This window comes from Cyanistes caeruleus, chromosome 15, assembly GCF_971803275.1.
Source record: "Cyanistes caeruleus chromosome 15, bCyaCae1.hap1.1, whole genome shotgun sequence".
Taxonomy (NCBI): domain Eukaryota; kingdom Metazoa; phylum Chordata; class Aves; order Passeriformes; family Paridae; genus Cyanistes; species Cyanistes caeruleus.
The window spans coordinates 17,848,484-17,865,059 of record NC_141715.1 but is presented as its reverse complement, the minus strand read 5'-3'; the positions used below and the strand labels follow the sequence as shown (position 1 = coordinate 17,865,059).

At 53.4% G+C, this 16,576-nt stretch overlaps 1 protein-coding gene and 1 long non-coding RNA gene across 2 annotated transcripts in view; one reads left to right on the top strand and one right to left on the bottom strand.

Moving 5' to 3' along the window:
* Positions 1-272: 272 nt before the first annotated feature.
* LOC147650457 (uncharacterized) lies at positions 273-3,726 on the bottom strand. The gene is made up of 3 exons (XR_015276627.1): positions 3,515-3,726; positions 1,921-2,643; positions 273-1,758 (listed from the first exon to the last, which is right to left on the bottom strand). It is a non-coding gene; the product is annotated as an uncharacterized LOC147650457 (long non-coding RNA).
* Positions 3,727-4,550: 824 nt separating this feature from the next.
* FGF18 (fibroblast growth factor 18) overlaps positions 4,551-16,576 on the top strand; it is a 64,013-nt gene continuing 51,987 nt past the window's right edge. Inside the window, exons 1-2 of the mRNA XM_086851230.1 lie at positions 4,551-4,807; positions 5,098-5,134. Coding sequence (XP_086707356.1) covers positions 4,776-4,807; positions 5,098-5,134 — 69 coding nt within the window. The 5' untranslated portion in view covers positions 4,551-4,775. The remainder of the gene's footprint in view (positions 4,808-5,097; positions 5,135-16,576) is intronic.

The window sequence follows — 16,576 nt, the reverse complement described above, 5'->3', positions numbered from 1 at the left end:
CTGAGCTGCCCCTGCAGTGGCACTGCCAGCTGTGGGGACATGGGTGCTCATGCACGATGTGTGAGGTCCTGCCCTGAGCCAGTGGCTGGGGCAGAGGGCAGGAGCCCAGGGTGGTGCTGCAGGGAGGGATTGCTCATCCCAGACAGGGCTGGAGATGGTGACTTGCTGGAGACAGCCTCATTCAGGAGCCTTCAGTCAAACAGGTTTATGTTTAAGAGCTGTTGAGCTGAAAAGCTCCAAGTTAAGGAAATACTAAGTTTTGAAGCTTAACAGCTTGTGATTTTTTTTTATTTTTTTTTTTTTTAGAGAAAAGTGAAACCAAAGAAGACTATAAATCCAAGGAGCCAAGCCCTAAGATTTAATGCACTGCAAAGGCTGAAAAGTGGAATTTCCCACTGGTTTGTGTAGGGTTGTCTGCAGAGGTTGGCCTGTTCTTGCTCCCTTCAGAAGCATTCTAGCAACAGCCACGTGCTTTCAGAGGGGAGCTGCAGTGCTCCTGGGCACTGGGATCAAGGAGAGCCCATGTATGTCCACCCTGTGACACACTCTAGAACAGAGTGGCCAGCCTGGGGGACACAGGGTGGGGACAGGCTCTGGCTGAGGAGCCCTGGGCACTGGTGAGGGGCTGGATACCCAGGAGAGCAGGGTATTGAACCGACCCACTGTCTGCCCTTAGCTTGAGGCATCCATCATTGTTCGGGATTTCCTTCACCTCACTGCCCTGCTGCTAAAGCACTGGGATTTGTTTATGACTATGCTGGAGCTTTTAGAGGAATTGGAGGTTTCAGTCCCCAAATCCCATTGAAATCCAAGGGGTGTTCCAGTCGAGCAAAACCTTTGTGAACTCTGAAACCCTGCCTGCTGAATAATGCTTGCTTCTCTTGGGTTTCTTTTCTCTTATAAAGTAATGATACACATCAGAATAAGGGCTTGTAGCATGCTGGGCTCCCTCTGCAAGGGGCCACGAGACATCCCTGTGGTCAAGAGCTGGAAGGATGCTGCTGTTCCCTCTGTTGCCAAGAACTCCAGGCTGTGATGGCTGAATCCAAGTTCTGACTGTTCTTCACCATCTTCTTGTTCTTCTGCAAGACTGTGCCTGAATGTGGTGGAGCTGAGGCTGAAGTTCTGTCCTCCTGGAAAGTTCAGGGTTGTTTTGAAATGGCTCTTCTGTCAAATGGCAGTAACTGTAGAGCATCCCCTCCTTCCCTGTCTGTTCAGACTATATGGCAGAAGCATTCCTTTCCTTGGGATGAAGTTGTCTTTATGTGTGTAAACTGGATAAAGACAGAACATGCACCTCAGCCACTCTGAAAGTTGTCTTTCCTTTTACCAAGGCTTTCAAATTCAGACAGCCTCTCCTTTTGGATTTTCTGTAGGGAATAGTTTGCATAGACGAACAACCCAAGGCTGGAGACGCAGATGGCATGAGCAAACCACCCAGGGATTTGCTCACCAGCAGCAGGGCTGGGATGTAGAGCTGAACTTGGTCTTTGTAAAACATCAGCCCAGGTTTTTCATTTTCATTTAAATCTCAATGTGCCAGATGCAGCAGGGCCAGATCCCGGCCGTTCCTGCTGGCTTCTCTTTCACATTCCAAAGGGGTGTCCGGGGTGGGAAGGCTTCCCACTGAAGCATGCTCTTAAGTCCATGGCCCCATTGAATGGGCTCCATGCTCTATGAAATGCCTGCTGCTCATGGGACATGGACCAGTGGAGCAGGGCGAAGGAAGCTCATTTCACCAGGGGCACCTTCACTGCCCTGCAAGGGAAAGGTCAGGCTGCTCAGACTTTGATTTGAGCTGCTGAAGGGCAGTCACTAATCCAATAAGCCACCGGGGACACAGCCTTAATTCAGGCATTTGCAAGGGTGAGTGGAAGGCAGTAACCCCAGGAGCTCCCAGGGGGTCCTGCACGCTCCTACCTGGCCCTGTCTGGCTCTATGAAGTGTTGAGAACATCAGGCTCTCAGGAACGTGCTGCACCAGCCTTCACACCCTGAGCGTGCTGAAGAAAAATAAACAAAGGTTTTCCAGTGGGCATCGGCTGCTCTGGCTGGATTTGTGCTGGGAATCTGATCACACAGGAGCCTTCAGCAGTGGACCAACAGGTTTGGGTGTGGAGCTTTTAATATCAGATATATATATATATATGCACTCTCACATGTTTTCATAACAGCATGCAGCTAAATGATATTTCTATTTTTTCAGACACACATGAGCTGCCTCTATTCTGTGCCCATCTGTGTTGTGCAAGACAGGTAGTCTGAGATTCACCCAATATTGGTGTTGTTCTCCAGGTAACTATTTGGATATTAAAGATTAAGGGGTTTTGCCAGACTACTGAGGCACAAAGAAAAGATCAAATTTAAATAAAGAACTTGTGTGATTACAAATTAAACAATTGAAAGAAGAAAATCCCCATGTGCCCTCTTTAAAACAACCCCTGGTGTTGCCCTGGCAGCTCTTGCAGTTTGAGGTGTCCAGTTCCTCCTGGGCTGTGTGGATCCAGGTCCTTTGGGTCATGGCTGTGGGGACAGATGTGCTGCCAGCATGTGGCTCCTCAGCATGGTCTGGGCCAGTGTCATCTGGGATGAGTTTTTCCATGCGTGGCTCACAGCTCTGCTCTAGCTGCTGTCATTTTACCTGCTGTTGGGGCAATTAAAATGATAAATGTTAGCAGCAGCTTCACAAATGCCTTTTCTAGCTGTTCTGCTTCCAGCCAGGTGCAGTGGCCCTGGGCCAGCTCTGGTGTTGGGCAGAGCCATTGGTCACTGTCTGAGGAGCCTTTTCTTGGAGGCAGGTGATGGGGCTGCCATGGTGAAAAGCCTGTGGAGCAGTCAAAGCTCACGTCCACAGGTGACTGTGAGGATTTTGGAGGAGTTACTGCCTCTGGCTTTGCAGAACTCCTGTGTGCATTGGGCAGCAGATAGCTGGTGCATGTGCAAATGTTGGGCATGACCCTGCGCTGTGAGTCCCTTTCCTGTGGGACTGAGCAGCACCCACTAGCATACAATGGCACAGGCTGGGCTTCTGCCACCCAAACTGCTTCCAAGAAATGAGGTATCAGTGATGATTACAGATATATGGAATATTTTCAAATCTAAGCCAAATACTGTGATCTTGTGAGTCCCGAGATTCTCTATTGTTCCAGTGTAGGCATCTTGGTGAGCTCAACTCATAGGACTCAGGATGGTGGCTCTGATGTTCTTGGCCATGTGTGAAAACAGGTTTCAGCTGTGGCAAGGTGCCGTGGGACTGCCAGGACAGGGATGCATGGGGCCTCTGAGGCTGGTGACATCGGCAATTGACAGCAGCTTGGAGTTTTGGGTTTTTTTAAAGCTTGCAGATCCATAAGACCAGAAGTGTGAAGTCTGTTAGATACATCACAGATGTGTTAGTGCTGGAGGTTTTATAGTCCTTATAATAAGGACTTTCTTTGATCACTGTTTTAAAACTTAATGTTTCCTGTGCCTCTTTGGCCTGAAACTATGGGCCAAAAAACCCTGTGACTTGATACCTGAAGGCTCCCCAGTGATGAACTCCAGGGATTAAAGATGCTCCTTGGTTTGTGGCTGACAGTGCCGGGGGAGCAAGCACCTCGGTCCCTGCAGAAGTGGGAGCAGCTGGGCCCGACACGCTGCGCTGGTGCACACTGTTACTCGGATGGAGAATTTGGAAAGCTCGAGAGTTCTGAGCTATGGTTATGTTCTCACTTAATAAGGTGTTAACTGACGTTGGGCGCTCTTTGGAGAGTTCGGCTACGTGTGGAGGTTAACGGTTCCTGGCATTTTGTCTGCTATAAACGAGCTTTCAGACAAGAGGAAAGAGTCAGCTGTCAGCGTGTGAATTTTTTTTCCTAACCTAAAGCAAACCCCCAAACCAAAAGCCCCCAAAGCCGGGGCGGATGAAGCCTCGGGGCTGTCTCCGGGCTGCGGGGCGGCGGAGCGGCCGCTGGAGGGCAGGCGAGCCGTGCGGAGCGGGGAGCGGCGCGGGTGCCCGGTGCTCTGACCCCACCGGGAGCGGTGCCGACCCACGGACCGGGCCGCGGCTGTCCCGGCCCGGGAGGGGCCGCTCCGGGGCTGCCGGGGCCGCTGCCCCCGGCCGGGGCTCGGCGGGCACGGGACGCGCTCCGGCCCCTCGGAGCGAAGGGCGCACGGAGCCCGGGCACCGCCGCCACACGCGCCGCGGCGAGGGGCGGCCGGCCCGGGGGCTCCGAGGCCCCGCATCCCTCCGTCGGGCCGGGGAGGGCTCGGGGGAGCCCGAGCCCGTCCCTCACTCGTAAGAAGCGCTCGGGCCGGGCGGTGCCCGCTCCGCGCAGGCGGTGCCAGCGCCGGGCCCGCCCGGGCGGGTCCCGCCCCGCTCCGCTCCGCTCCGCTCCGCGCTATGCCGCCCGCCCGGAGCGCGGAGCGGAGCCCCGAGCGGGGCGCGGCGGCGGCCGAGAGGCTCCATCCGCCCGGCGGGGCTGGCCCGGCCCGGGGGGACGCGGGGGGGCACTTGCTGATGATCGGAAGTTACTGACAATAAGCACCTTCATCCCCCCAAAGGCGGAGAGAGGGAGAGGAGGAGGAGGAGGAGAGACAGGGGGAGAGGAGAGCTGATGCCTGACGAGTCACTCGGCGGAGGCAGAGCGGGCGGTACCACAAGTTCCCGGCGGCGCGGAGCGGCGCGGAGCAGCGCGGATCGGAGCTCGCCGGCCGGATCGCTCCCATGTCAGCGCGGCGGCGGGGGACTGCGCTCCGCTAGCGACCAGCCGCCGGCCAGCCGCTCCTCGCCCAGCGATGTATTCACTGCTCTCAGCCTGCACTTGCCTGTAAGGATTATGGCATATTTCTAAATAGGGGTTTGGTTTTGTTTTGTTTTTTAATTTTTAAAAATATTTTTAATTGTTTTAAAGTTTTATTCTGGAGGCTCCGCTTGCATTTTCCTTGCACCTAGGTGGTAATGGGGACCTGAGCCTTTCTATAAGCAGAGCATCGCTCTGAGCCCTTTAAAAAATTGCAAACAAAAACAAAGAGAAAAAAAAAAGAAAAAATCCCCAACTTTAATAATTCTACCGCATCATTTGATCTTTTGTTGCTTTTTTTTTTTTCTCCTCTCCAGATGTTTACATTTCCTGCTGCTGTGCTTTCAGGTACAGGTACGTGCCCTTTCTGTCCTCTCTCTCGCTTTTGGTTGTAAAATAGAAACAAAGGCGGCGTGCTGACCTGGAGTGCCAGGCAGCTTTGGCTGGGGCTTTCACTTGTTTCCCTTTAGTTTTTATCGCTATATTAAAGCGAGCCCCGCACCAGATGCTGGAGTGTCATTTGCCCTGGACCGGGGCTTCCCCTGCGCTCAGCTCCCGTTCCGTGCCGCTGTGCTCGGCCGCCGCTGCGGGCAGGGGTGCAGCCGGTGCGCCGGTAGCCTGCCCTAGCGGGATCCTCTGGAGTGCATTAGCCTGGCTAATGATGTGAGAGGGAGTGCTGGACTCTCCTTGCAGTGTGTTGATTGATGCACTTGCCTTGGAAGAGCAGGCGCTCTCCTGCTCGCCCTTTTTTCCCTTTCTTCCCGCCCCCCCCGCCCCCCCCTCCGCCTCTTTTCTATTTTTTTTTTTTTTTCTCTTCCCCTCTTCGGGAACTCACTCCCAAAAACTGATGCTTTGAAAAACACAGGTTTTCCTAGCCAAGAGAAGGAGGCTGCGTGCTCCCTTCCCATTATTCAGTAGAACGCCGTCCAAGTCCGCTCCAGCCTTTGATCCTGCCTCGGCAGGAATGAGCAACACCCTGAGCGGGGCTCTGCTGCCCCGGTGCCCGCGGCCTGGGGATGGCAGCTGTCCCCGTGGCCACGGGGACCACAGGGCTTTCAGCTGGGCAGCTGGAGCAGACCCACCTGCGGGGCCGGGCAGAGCAGGTGCCGCTTCTCCGCTGGCTCCAGCCACCCTCCCGCCGGGGCCCGGGGACACTTGTGCCACCCTTGGCCCTGAGTTGTGCTTTGGCCGGGATTGCACCTGCTCACCCTCTCCGGATCCCCAGCGGAGCACGGGATGGTCCTGGACGAGCGCAGCCTTGGAGAGAGGGCTCCAGCCCTCTGCCCAAGCTGAAACCCGAACCAGCCCCATCTCCTGCTCTCCCGCCCATCCAAAAAATCCCCATCACATTTTTCTCCTCATCCCCTCCAAAAAGTGCAGCTCGAACCCGACACCAGCAGAGCCTCCCCTGGTGGAGCAGCCTCCCCAGCAGGAGAGGATCCGCAGCTGTAAATTGCCCTGCGGTTGGAAGGTGTTTGCTCTGCTTCTCGGAGCGTTTTTTTCAGGCCGAGGAATCACAGGCTGCGCAGCGCTCGCAGCGCCGGAACCCTTTGCTGCGGGGAGAGGGCTTTTTGCGCTTGTGCGGTAACTGAAGTTAATCAGCCCTCCAGCCCCCTTCCTCTCCCCCTCCCTTCGGTGCTTTTAGTGAATCAGAAAAAGTTTGGCTAGCTGCCTGGAAAGCACTTGCTAAAATCTGATCTCTTACTTCAGCAGCCTTAAAACAAAGTTATTGGCATTTATACAGTTGGAGCTTGCAGGCTTCCAAAGCAATAAAATAATAAAAAAAAAAAAGAAAAGAAAAAAAAAAGAAGAAGAAAGCTCTGTGCTCTGGTGCTATTAAAACCATACTTGCTCCCTTTCGTGCTGATTTTGCAGCATTTTGGGGGCTGTGAGGTGGGATGGCCGCGCTGGGCTCTGTGGAGGTGTCCTGGCTGCGGCTGGAGGGGCGGCGGAGCTCGCTGGGTGTCACACACAGAGCGGAGCTCCTTTGGCGATTGCTGTGGGGAGCCAAAACATTAGATTAGTCATACTCGAGGGCCTTCGAGTGAGTGTTTACAGTATTAATGGTAGATGAAAAGATGTGAATGCTGTAAGTTTTTATTGCCCATTTTGTTACACTTTTTTTCTGGGTTTATTCATGGGATTACATGTTTTGAGCCTGAATGGGAGTGAGGGATTATAGGATTTATTTAATAATGATCAGTTTGGGTAGAAGTTAGCCTTTGGTGAACTGGAGTAAATTAATGCATCACTTAGGTTTAATATTTATTTGGTCTAAAGGAAGTTGTTTAGTTTTGCTTAAAGGGCTCTGTGTTGTACTGGGGAGATTTAAGAGCTCCTGAAGTGGATTATATTCTAAGGCTGCCTTTTGCCCTGCGTTCAAGCCGTGATCTGCAGCTTGTCCCATGTGCTGGTCTTAGAATTACTCTGCTCTGCTGCTGCCCAGTGCCCATGGCTCTGCGTGCAGAGAGAGCAATCCTTCCAGCGAGTGTGGGGCTGGGGGGATTGTGGGACACAGCAGCCTGGTTTGGGCGTGATCTGTGTGTCCTGGTGGCCCCTCGTGTGCGAGGGCTGTGGTGTAATGATGTGTGAGCTGCTGCAGTTCTCTGCTGGGGGCTCAGCTCTGGCCAAAAGCTTTTTCACAGACCCCAAGGCCACCCTGCAGCCGCCAGTGGGTGATGGAGCAGGTGTAGCATCTGCTGTGGGCAGGTTGTGGCAGCACAGGAAGGTGTTCCCCAGCCCTGGTCACAGACAGGTTGGATGGTCATGATTAGGAGCAGGATTCAGACCTCTGGATGAGTCAGACTGCTCCAGGGCTTTGCCATCGTGTGACATTTCTACCGAGGAGCACAGGGACTAACACATGCTGTACAGAGGGGAGCACTGCTGGAGTGTGGGTGCAGCACAGCCCTGGGAGTAGCCCTGGACCTCACAGGGCTGCCTGGAGGACAGGCCATTCACCAGTCCCTTCCCCTGTGACAACAATGCCCCTGTCCTGTTTTCTTCTCTTGCCTCTTAGGAAGCCGCTGGGGTTGCTGCAGTTCCAAAGCAGGGACACTGGATACCCTCACACACCCTGGAGACATTAATTTATTTATGCAGGTTGTTCTTAGGGATGCCCTTTCGCTGATGGTTACTGAGCTCTCCCTCTATCACATGCCTTTAGCATTCTTCATTTTATTCCCCTACCTTTTCACACTTCCAGGAACAATTTCTCTTCTGTGTGCTTTTTTGTTCTGTATGGCCCAGAGTGCTTTTGGGTTTGGCTTTGGAGTCAATCTCTGTTCTTCCAGCAGGTGAGAAACCCCAGAAGCACCTTGCAGGCTTGGAGGGGATTGTGCTGTGCTGTGCTGGCTCTGGCAGCACCAGTGATCCTGAGTATAACAAGTCTGGGGACATGGGACCTCAGATGGCCTCCTCTGCCAGAGCAGGTGGAGGCTGCAGGCAGCTTCAGTGTAAGTTCAGCAGTAGGATCTGAGGTTCTGAGCCCTGCCCTGGTTTGCAAGAGCTTCCAGCTCTTCTGTCCCTGAGCCACCTCGAGTGCCTGGGCAGGCAGAGCACAGGAGATACCAGCATGGGCTGCCCTGGCTGTGCTGCAGAGCAGAGGGTGGTCCTGCCTCAGCCTCTTCCCTGCCTGATAAACCTCGCCGTGTTCTCCTACATGGACTGCATCTGTCTTAGATTATGGAGAGGTCCCTGATAGGGCCAAATCCTTTGCTTTTATGGCTCTTGTAGGTTAAGATCCAGCTTTGGAATCTGATCCAGAAGCAAACAGGAGGTCAGAGGAATGCACAAAGCAGTACTGGGCTATTTTCACATCTGCTGGTGTTGTGTAAGAGGAAGGCTGCTGTGTGCCATGCCAACAGCAACTTATGTTTCTCCTAAGCTCCTGTGCAGCGACAGACAGTTATTGTTTGGGGCTTTGTAAAGCAAGACACGGAGAAGTGTTGCTTCCACACGTTCAGTGAGCCAGATCCTGCGGTCTGGCGAAGCCACACGCAGCACATGTCAGAGGCGTGAGCCTGCTGAGCAGCTCCCTCCCCTCTGCTCCATAGCCATCCTCCCTGGGACAAGCTGGGTGTGAGTGCCACCAAATGGCTCTGGGGATTCACTGTGGAGAAGCCGAAGGAGGTCCCGGTCACAGCTCGCCCAGCTCGCCTTGCCTGGCCCCTCTTTCTGCGGGTGTGCAGCAGCTGTAGAGCCACAGCTCCCTGCCTGCCCTGCCCTCCCGGAGACAGCAGCAAAGGCAGGGTGCTGGACTCTATGTCACAACAAGGTTATCCTCATGTCTGCCCTCCCTGCAGATGGGCACCCAGCTGCCTTTGCCTCCTCGGGGGGCACAATGTGTGTGCTGCCAGGGATGGAGCTTTGAGCATCCCCACCTTGCTCCTGGAGCGCTGTGGGATGGGGCAGGGCTGCTTCCTCCTCGTGGTCAAACCCTGCATGCCAAGACTTGATGGGGTCCAAAGCCCCCAGGCTGGGTGATCCTGTGCCTGCCCCCTCTGCTCAGCCTGGATTGGAACACCACATCCTCAGCGCAGCATCCCTGCACCAGCGCCTGCCCCCTGCTCCACGAGGGGTGAGAAGCCACGCTGAGAAGGACAGAATATGGCAAACGTGGTCTGTGGAAGGCTGGGCAGCTCTCTGTTGATTTTTCAGACTGCACCTCCCTTGGTTACAGGGACTAGGCAGTGAGAAGACCAGAGAAACTGCATCAGCAAAGCCTGAGCTAATGGACAGAGGAGTTCAGCAAAGTGGAAGTGCATGGCATTGTGGGCTGGAGTTGATGGGATGTTCCCTGGCTCTGGCTCCATGCTGTGCTGGACTCACGGTGGTGGATGCAGCTCCTGGTGGTGTGGCTCTGCTGGCCTGCAGCCTGCAGGGGCAGGGTCCTGCTGCACATGAAATCGTTTGTTCCAGTTTCAAATGCCCTTGCTCTCCAGGAAACAAGCATGTGGCTTGCCACGAGGGATTTTTATTCCCTACTGCTGACTCATTGCACCAGACTGTGAAGTGTTGTGTCCTGAATCTGCCCTGTATATCCTGCTTCTGCCTCCTGAACTTTGGGGAGCTTGGGCTTGTGGAGGAAGAGGAGACTCGCTGGAGCAGCTGCCTGGGCTGGAGCAGGGGAGCCAAGTGAGGGTGGGCTGGTGCTTGGGCTGATGTGTGCTGGGGCTCTCCCATGGGACAGGGAGGCTCGGCTTAGCTGGGTGAGTGTAGGTGTGGCTCTTGCTCCTACACGGATGGGGATGTGCTGCTGTGCCCCACTCTGGGCTGCCTGCCCCGGGCTCTCTCTGCCTTGGCTTCTCACTGGAAGTCCCCAGCCCTTTGGAGGCTGAGACAGATTCTCTGCCACAAAGAGAAATGCCCTCAAAGCAGGAGGATTTGCAAAGCTGTTTCCAGATTCTTACCCCAGCAAGGCTGACACAAAGGTGAGCTGCTGCAGTGTTTGGGGGCTTGGTTTTCTGGGTGTGCTGTGGCAAGGGGCAGCAGAGGAGAGCTGCCTGGGGGCTTTGCTCTGCACCCTGCATGAGTGCAGTTTGCTTTTCCAAAGCTCTAGAGATGTGTGAGGTGCTTCAGAGGAGCAGAGATGGACAATGACATTTTTGAGGAGAGTGCCTGAACCATGAGATTCAGATTTTAATTGGATGCAGTGTGGTGGTTGTATTGTATTTTGGTTTTGCTTTCCTTATTATGCCTGAAAAGTGCAAAGCTGGGTGGAGGCGAGGGGTGCAGGGCTTGGAGCAGTGTGGGGTTCTGAGACGTGCTGGGTTGGGAGTGTGCTGGGATTCACAGGAGGAATTCCTGCTCAAACTTAGAATTAGTTGTGCTTATAGAACAGCAAGGAGGGAAAGAAAAGAGCAGAACGGGCGAAGGATTGGCCGTGCCTGAGCTCTGCGGGTGTGGCTCGGATGTGGGATGCAGCTGGTGTGGGACTGACTGCTGAGCGTGGCAGGAGGCTTGGGGAGGATGAGCAGCACTGGGGGGCTCGGGCAGCCACACTGAGTTTTTGCTTTTGCTGTAAGCTGATAGCACCGAGCTTACAGCAGGGCCAGGGGATATCTCCCTCTGCCGTGGCAGGTGAGCTCAAGAGAGAGACTCCCCTGGGACTGAAAATCATTATTTTGGATCTGTAAAGCTACTCCCCAGATCTTTAGGAGTATTTTTATGTATCTCTTCCTTTCCTTAGGACTCTGTTTTGTTCTCTCCTCTCCTCCCTTGCAGAGCTGCTTTTGCTTTGCTTTTCCACAGATTTGGATACTTTATTACAATAAGTGCAGGTGAAAAATGTGTTCATGGAAAGTGATTTAGGAAGGGAAAAGAGGAATGGCTGCTGTTGGTGCCTGGACAGAGATGGGGATGCCTGCTGCCAAGATCCCTGCCTGGGGTCTGGGAGCTGCTCTGGCCCTGGGAATCCTGGGGTGGCTTGTGCTGGGGGAATCGGGAGCCCTGGGCCCAGGGAGGCACCTAAATGCCCTCCTGCCTGGGACATCTCTGCTGCTGGGCATGGCCTTCCTGTGCTCAGATGCTGAGACCAGGGGGCTTCCACCTGGGTGTCTGTGGCCTGGCAGGTCCAGACATGATTGTTATTCTTTCCTTCCCTGGGTTTTTGTGTTTTGATCACCTGCTGTGCCGTAACAGCAGGTACAAGCAGAAATTATGCAGAGCTGTGCAATGTGCTGCCTACCTGGCATGTCGCCTCTGTGTCCTGGTACCTCTCCAGATGTCCGTGGAGGATTAGGCATTCGGCAAAGCAGTTGGAAGGAAAGTAAGGGAAAAAAAACCCCAAATATAAAAGACTGTCTGGCTCTGCCAAAGTATTTCCCTATTGCCATTCAGCAGCCTCGCCTTAGCATGAAGAGAAAGAAAGGGGGAACAGAGAGGAAGGAGGAGGCTTAGCCTGTCATGGTCTGTGTGTTTCCCTTTGTGCTACCTCCTCACAGCCCCAGGGGCTGCGGTGGGTGGGAGCCGATGTGCCAATCTTCCCCCTGCAGGGGCTGGGCTGCGGGTCTGTGTGGGTCTGTGTCCCCGGTGCTTCCATGTGGGGCCGTTCCCCTTCCCCTGCCTCAGCCCCTGCCTGCTGTGCCCACGCAAACAGCTGCATTTCACAGATCCGCGCGGCAGTGACAGTGCATCCTCCTCTTCGAAGCCTCTGCTCACACCCTGCTTGCTGTGATTGCTTTTTCATGGCATTACTGCCTTGGTTTCATGGCATTTCCTGGCCTTTTCATGGCGTTTCTGCCTTGGTTCTGTTGCAGCCAGGAGAGCCAGAACGCCTTTAGCTTCTGGAGCTCAGGGGGCAGAGCAGCCTCTGGGGTTCTCCTGCTCGGGGCTCCTGCTGCTGCTGCCGGGGGCCAGCGTTGCTTTGGAGACTGTGGGAGCAGAGGGGAACACCTGAGGCTGTGGCACTGGGGTAAAAGGTCTCAGGTTGTGCCAGGGAAGGTTTACATGGGATGTTAGGAAAAATTTCTTCAACAAAATTATTGTTAAGCACTGGAAGAGTGGAGCCACCATCCCTGGAAGCATTCAGAAGATGCCTGGATGTGGCACTCGGGCATGTGGTTTAGCTGTGGGCCCGGCAGTGCCAGGTTAACAGGTGGATTGGTGATCTTAGAGGATTTTTCCAACCTAAATGATTCTGTGGTAGGAAGTGAGCAGTGGGGAATGGCCCAGCATGTCCTGCTCACTGCTGTGTGGCTGGTGATGGCAGGAGATGGGGCAGAGTCCATCCCAGGCTCACCCATGTGGAGATGGAAGAGGGGGCAGGCTGGGGGTGCTGTTACTTGCCCCAGGCAGAGCCAGAGCCCCCGTGCTGGCCAGGCTGTGGGACTGGACCTGGAAATCTGAGGGCTGGCACTGAGGGGAAGCAGGCTGGCAAGGGGCCCAGTGTGCCCTGCGATTCCTCTGCTCATCTTTTCAAATCCAAATGGGTGGATGATAAATCTTGGTGGAGGCCCCAGAGAAGTGCATATTGAGTGGATACAAATGTCAGGATGCAGGAATTAAGAATGGATTGCTCTTATTACAAGGTATTCCCAGCACTCCTTAGTGCTCCCAATTCCTTTTTCTCCTGCTACGTGTTTCAAATCCCATTTTTCCTGCTAGAATACTCTTCGGCATCATTTTGAAGGACAGCTTGTTTAAAAGATTTTGTAACTTTTGGAATAGTCTGAGCTGCTCTTGCGCAGAAATCCAGAATTAACAGAAAAATGCAGGGAATGGTGGTGAGCCTAGTCAGTGGCTGTGTGTAGAGTGTGTGCTGGGTGTCTGTGGGCATGGCTGCTGGCACAGGAAGCCCTGGGAATATAAATTAGAAAGTGGCGTGAAGGACGTTTTCGATAGAAAGGCATTTTGCTGCTTCTCTGATGCTTTTCGTCCATCTGAGCAGAGGGGTGCTTTGGAAAGCTGGCAGTGCTGTGAGCACAGAGAGCGGGGTCTCTTCCTTCCCAGGTAATCTCCTGGCACGGCTGCAGCGCTGCTCCCACCGGAGCGTCGGGCACGATCCTGATCAGAGAATGCTCTTTCCTTTCCCAAGCTGAATTCCAGCCATAGGTGGGACTCACCTGGCTTGTAGGAATGCAGGAACAGAGAGTGGAGCGTGTGCTCCATCTCCAGCCAAACTCTCCAGCTCGCAGGGGAAGCTGTTTGGCCCCGTTGCTCTCTCAGGCCGGACGGTTCTGGTGCTGCAGTCCTGGGTGCGAGGCGGCAGCGCTGCAGTATTGATTATCTGTACCCGAAATGATGATGTGTGCAGCACAGCTCTGACCCCGGTTTGACTGGGGAGAGCCTGGCCAGCTGAGATCAGAGCGGCAAGCAGCCCCAGCAATCGATGGGAAAGCAGCAGCTCTGCTGCAGGGACAGCTCTGCTGGCTGTTCACCATTGTCCATGGAGCAGGCAGCGCTGCTGGCTTCCCTGCAATTAAACCTGCAAGTCTGGAGCTGGGCCGTGCCAGCCTGAGTCCAGCCCGTGGGGACAGGGGGGTTCTGTGTGTGTTTCCAGTGGGGTTCTCACAGGTGGAACATCTCAAGCTGGAAGGGAGGAGTGAAGGCAGCTCTGGCCAGCACGGAGAGTCTGCCCTGCTCATCACAGAACCAGAATGGTTTGGGTTGGAAGGGACGTGAAAGCCCACCTCATCCCACACCTGCCACAGCAGGTACACCTTCCACTGTCACAGGCTGCTCCAAGCCCTGTCCAACCTGGCCTGGGACACTTCAGGGATGAAGCATCCCTGAGGCTGCTGGAGGTGCAGGAGCGTTTGGACAGCACCCCCAGGGATGCACAGGCTGGGATGTTGGGGTGTCTCTGCAGGGCCAGGGGCTGGAGTGGGTGATCCTGAGTACCTTCCAATTCAGAATGCTGTATGATTCTCTGGGCAATCTGTGCCCGTGCCTGACCACCTCTGATGAAAGAACTTCTTCCTAACATCTAATCTAAATCTCTCTTCTTTTACTTTAAACCCATTTGCCTTTGTACTATAATAAATGGGAGCAGTTTGCCAGCAAGGCAGAGGGCTTGCTTTGTGCTGTTTATGTTGAAAGAGTAGGTAATAGGAATTTAATTGCTGTTTAAATGTAGCAAACAAGAAAATGGAATTTATTTGCTCAGCTTTCATTTCTGGGAGCCTGATTTCCCCAGCGTGCACCATCACTGTATATGCCTGGACACTGAGCACCACCAGGTTCAGTTGTGGGGTTTCACTCCCAAAGGAAATTTGTGCAAAGTCTGGCCTGAGGTCAGCAGGGCTGAGCTGGCAGAGCTGCCTGTGCTGGTGGTGGCCCAGGGTGGCACCTGGGGACGTCTGGATGAGGCACGGCACCTTCCATCATCCCAGTGCTGTGGACGTGGGCGCTGGTGCCTCAAAGAAAGGGACCTTGGGGAATCCCCAGCTTCAGGCCACAAGGTCTCATGTCTGTGTCTGCCAATGTTTGGCCTGAATCTGCCCCCAGCAGCATTTTCTCCCTGCTGGTGACTGGTGATGGATGGAGCAAAATGTGTGGGGTTCTCCCTGGTGCTCCTGAGCTGTGCAGGGATGCAGCAGCCCAAACCTCAGTGATTTTAACACCACTTTATTCTTTCCCCTATTTAAAATATTTCAAAAATAGATTTATTTTCCAAAACTGTTGAGAGTTGTTTCCTGAAAATGGGAAACCTGCAATCTAAATTAATACCAAATGAGACTTTTCCCTAACTCAACAAAGCAGAAAGATAAGAAATCCTATTTTCCCGACGTTTGCAGTGTAAATATTTCCAGGCAGAACCGTGGCTAATAGAGATCAGAACAAATCTTCTATTAGAAAACAAACCCTGCTTTTCTTTTCTGGCCCTCAGCTCATGTTTGTTATATGGGATCCTGAAGGCAGATTGACAGCTTGGTTTGGATTAAAGTCAACACATGGTTGATGCCATATTTTTGATAAGGCTCAGTAGTAATCTGATTTTTTTTTTTTCTGGGCTGTCTTTAGTATGTAAGCAGCAGAATTGTCCATTTGTGAGAATATTTTCTCAGAGAAGCTATTGGGGAATTTATTTCTGGAGGCAAGATGAAATTACTTGTTTTAAAAACTCTTAAAATCCCAAGTAAAGTTGAAATCCATCAACTGGAAGCTGTAAGCTTGATGTGATCTGGGGAAAGTTAAAGCTATTATTAACTGATCTAGAGAGTGTTTTCTTTAAATACCTTTGGAAAGGCAGAGAGGAGGAGACTGGCTCATGCAGGGGGAGCAGAGCAGGTCCCTGTGCTTTACCACCAGCACCCAGTTCCAACCAGCAGGAGCAAAAACTGCCACCATTTGCAGCTGTACGTGCTTGTGAGCTCAGGCTTCTTCATGGGAATGACAGGCATTGCCACTGGCTGCTGGTTCCCTCCCTGGTGTGTCCCAAAAATGGCCTTTGGCTACCCTTGGCCCCTTGGGTACAAACAGCTGTGCACTTGTATGGTACAGATTTATCCTGTTTATAAATAGGCTTCACTCTCCAGAGCGAGCATCTTTTTGTCATTACTGTTTCTCCTAAAAAAAAGTGGGGAAGGAAAAAAGTGGGGAAAAAATTAGAAAAATTTGGAATGGGGAGGACCAAAGGAGGAATTGCTTGCTGCCTTTGTGCCTTAGCAGCTCTGTGCCTGGAAGCCTGGCTGCAAAGCTTTAGGTCTGTCCTTGCTGGAGGATGCAGAGAGCTGTTGTGGCTCTTTCTGAGGCCACCTCCATGTCTGATGCCGGTGTGGAAATTTCCAAATGGGGTTGTTTTGTCAGGGTGAAATGGATTCCAGAGTTGTCTTTGGTGCTTGAAGGTAACTGGTGCTGGCAGGACCTGTTGGTGTTTGCTCAGTGCTAGAACTGGGCACTGGAAAAGCCCTGACTTGATGGTGATGCTGAAAGTGACTGAGAAACCTGAGCCAGCTGTATATTAACCCCCTAGAAAATGCAATCAATGGAGCTGAACGTTGCCTGTATTTGCGTTCACTTGAAGCTGCCTCCAGCAGCAGGCTGTCCCCAGCCAGGGGCTCAGTTGAGCTGTGCCCAGCTCCTGGGACGTGTCGTGGGCTGAGGTCCCTGTCCCCAGCGAGGGCTTCCCTGCATCCCTCCATGCCAGGAGAATCAGGGAGCTCTGGCCTTGAATGGAAAATGTGTGTTTGCACAATTAGGATGGCCCCTTCTTCCCTGGGAGCAGAGCAGTTTATTGATTTCTGCGGCCCACTCACCCCCACCTATTCAGCAATAATGACCCTTCCACCCCACCTCTAAATCATCCCAGCCTGCCTCGCCCGTAAGCCCTCTAATCTTTTTGGGTTGTTGTTG